The sequence below is a fragment of the Chelonoidis abingdonii genome, chromosome 5, assembly GCF_003597395.2.
Source record: "Chelonoidis abingdonii isolate Lonesome George chromosome 5, CheloAbing_2.0, whole genome shotgun sequence".
NCBI classification, from domain to species: domain Eukaryota; kingdom Metazoa; phylum Chordata; order Testudines; family Testudinidae; genus Chelonoidis; species Chelonoidis abingdonii.
In genome coordinates this window covers 126,288,213-126,291,396 of record NC_133773.1, presented here as the reverse complement: position 1 = coordinate 126,291,396, position 3,184 = coordinate 126,288,213, and the positions used below count along the sequence as shown (strand labels likewise).

The following is a 3,184-nucleotide window of genomic DNA, read 5'->3' as shown; positions in this document are numbered from 1 at the left end:
GAACCTGAAGCTCCCACGCATCCCATATGGAGCACACAAAATGCCACCCCCCGAATTCTGCCTAGGGCGCCAGAAACCCTGGCGCCGCTCCTGCCGTCCCCACAGACTTTCTGTCGCCTGAACCCCAGCTGGAGATGAGGTATAAGAATGGGGAACAGATGCCTCAAAAATATTCCTCCCTTTCTCTCTACCTATGGCACCCACAACACCTGAGGAACAAAGAAACAGCTTTGGGCTGAGTGAGTGATCCTGTCTGAAAGGAATTCAGCCAGTAAGACTGCTGAAGCATGAGGTGAGTGAGACTTTTGCATTGAATTCACTTAGCCTGTTAAGTTAGGTGTTAGTTGTTTCACTTTTTATTTCTTTGTAACCAATACAGACTTTTATGCCTCATTACTTATCACTTAAAATTTCTCTTTCTGTTGTTAATAAATTTGTTATGGTTTTATTTAAACCAGTATGCTTGGACTGAAGTGCTTGGGAAACTCCACTTGAGATAACTGAATTTGTGCATATCACTTTTTATTAGTAAATGATGGATTTTTTATGAGCTTGTATTATCCAGAAGAAGAATGGGCAGTGCAAGACATACATTTTTGGAGGAAAGCCTGGGACTGGGAACTTGCTGATATTGCCCTGCAGTGTAATGCATGAGTGGCTGGCCATAGCACTCATGCAGTACAACTGGGAGTGACTTATGTGCTGGAGGCTGTGTGTGAGCAGACCAGGAGTGGTAGCTCTCATAGCAAAACAGGGTAAAGGGCACCCCAGGTGGGGGAACAAAGGAGACACAGCTGTTCAACAATCCAGATTCTACTCTGGGTAATATCACAGGGCAGAGCAGTGCACTTTTCAAAATGGCATCCCGCACCCAATACTGGAAAATACTACATCTGGTTTTGTCTGAATACCACACTCGGGACAAAACTGAGCAACAACACTGTACAGTTTAATACTGGACAAGTTGCCTGCCTATGTATGGCATCGTTTAACAGGCAAGGCACAGGCAGCCTATTGAACAGTAAGTGAAAAGCCGGTGGGATCCTGGCCTTTGGTGAAGGCTGCCATCGTGGATAGACTGGGACTGACTCCAGAGGTGTACTGGTGCTGTTTTGGGCCAAACCATTCCCACAGGGGCACGACTGTGGGCAGTGGCTCAGATTATGGAACCTTGCTATGCACAGAGACTACTAGTTCCATAGGGAAAATCATGGACCAAGTGATCCTGGAGCATTTCTTGAAGGTCCTTTCCAGGGCAGCCCAGAGCTGCCTTAGTGAGGGAGCCAGTCAAATGGACAGAAGCCTTCTTTGAGGTTGAAGTAGCTGAGCATGAGCAGCCTGAACAGACTAGTGGTGGCCCCCAGGGGAGACCAGACAAGAGGATAACATGGTCTGGGGAATCGCCAAGAGGCTCTCAATGGAAGAAGAACCTAAATAGCTGAAACAGGGTTGCATGGGAACTACCAGGATGCTGTTCAGTCCCAGCTCTAGTGGAAGCACTTCTGGGGGCAGCCAGGGAAACTGGGAAGTCCAGTGTTGCACATCAGATTCAGCAAGCCTGGGCATATTAGCTGAATGCCCAATAATTGAGTATGATTCCCTGGGCTGTTACAGCCAGGCTGGGGGTCTGGCTGTAATGACACTGGGGCAGAGCTATACCTGGAACCAGTCACACTGGGAGGAGTGCCAGTAGAAGGTCTTGGAGTTAGGTTATGGGTGCAGCTTTATCTGGGGAAATGGGGTGTGGCAAAGAGGCTGGACTGGCACCTCCCCATACATGTCTAGCTGTGGACACAAGAAACAAGTGTCTATCTAATGACAGAGGCTGAGCTGTGGACCCATGGCTGGTAACTAGGCTGACCTAAGATTGTAGGTGACCTAAGGTGTAGACCTGGCCTGAGGCAGATTGTTACTTTCCCAGTGTCACGCAGGAAGTCTGTAGCAGAGCTAGAAATTGACTCCCAAACTTGCAAGTCCCAAGTCAGTGCTTTAATCACAAGATCACCTTTTCTGTCTGGCAGAGGGCCAGATTGCAGCAGAGCAAGGTAGCTGCCACATCCTTTGGTGGAGGAGGTAGGAGGCCACCAGTGCACCTCTGATTGGAATGATGGCCTGGCTAGGGTGACCAGAAGAGTATTAATTGAATGCCTTCTCTCTAGAGTGCTCAACCGTAGAGATCCCAGTGGGAAATCATGCAGCTCCCTACTAGTGGAAACAGCAGGGAGTGCAGCAGTAGAAACACCGCCTGGCCTCTGCCAGGACATAAAGAGGTTTGCTAGCATAGGGAGGGACATGGGCACCTCCCTGTGACAACTTTAGTGACTCTCATCCCAACTCCTTGTGAGTTAGGAAACCTTGATTTGTCAGGTTTAAACCTTCAATAATTGTGTGGATCTTTCTTAGCAAAATGAGAGAGACGCGGAGCCAGAGCTGGAGCCGGAGCCATGAACATCTGGAATGTGCGGCCCGAGGACCTGACGAACATGCAGCACTGCAACCTGCTCTGCCTGCCCGAGAACTACCAGATGAAATATTACTTCTACCACTGGCTGTCCTGGCCGCAGCTCTCCTACATCGCCAAGGACGAGAACGGCAAGATCGTGGGCTACGTGCTAGCCAAGATGGAAGAGGACCCCGATGACCTGCCCCACGGACACGTCACCTCCCTGGCCGTGAAACGTTCCCACCGGCGCCTGGGGCTGGCACAGAAGCTGATGGACCAGGTGTCCCGCGCCATGATCGAGAACTTCAATGCCAAGTACGTCTCCCTGCACGTCTGCAAGAGTAACCAGGCGGCTCTTCACCTGTACTCCAACACCCTCAACTTTCAGATCACCGAGGTGGAACCCAAATACTACGCGGATGGGGAGGATGCCTACGCCATGAAATGGGACCTGACCCAGATGGCAGACGAGCTGAGGCGGCTGCTGGAGCTGAAGGAGCGGACCTGGCAGCCGGCGCTGGAGCACAAGGCCAATCATGGAGGGGACTGCTGCCCGGGGGTGGCAGGGGGCCCACGGGCCCCCGAGGACAGTAGGGGGGGACAGCAAGGACGTGAGCGAGGCCACGGAGAGCACCGACGTGAAGGACAGTTCCGAGGCCTCCGACTCGGCCTCCTAGGGCCCCCCCACCCTGGGGCACCAGCACAGCCAGCCCAATAAAGGTCACCGCTGAAAAAAAAAAC

At 51.7% G+C, this 3,184-nt stretch overlaps 1 protein-coding gene across 1 annotated transcript; it reads left to right on the top strand.

Moving 5' to 3' along the window:
• The first annotated feature begins 2,415 nt into the window (after window positions 1-2,415).
• Window positions 2,416-3,184, top strand: LOC116825221 (N-alpha-acetyltransferase 10-like). The gene is given in 2 exon segments (XM_032781016.2): window positions 2,416-3,035; window positions 3,037-3,184. Coding segments are annotated over 2 exon segments (675 nt in total). The 5' UTR covers window positions 2,416-2,444; the 3' UTR covers window positions 3,121-3,184.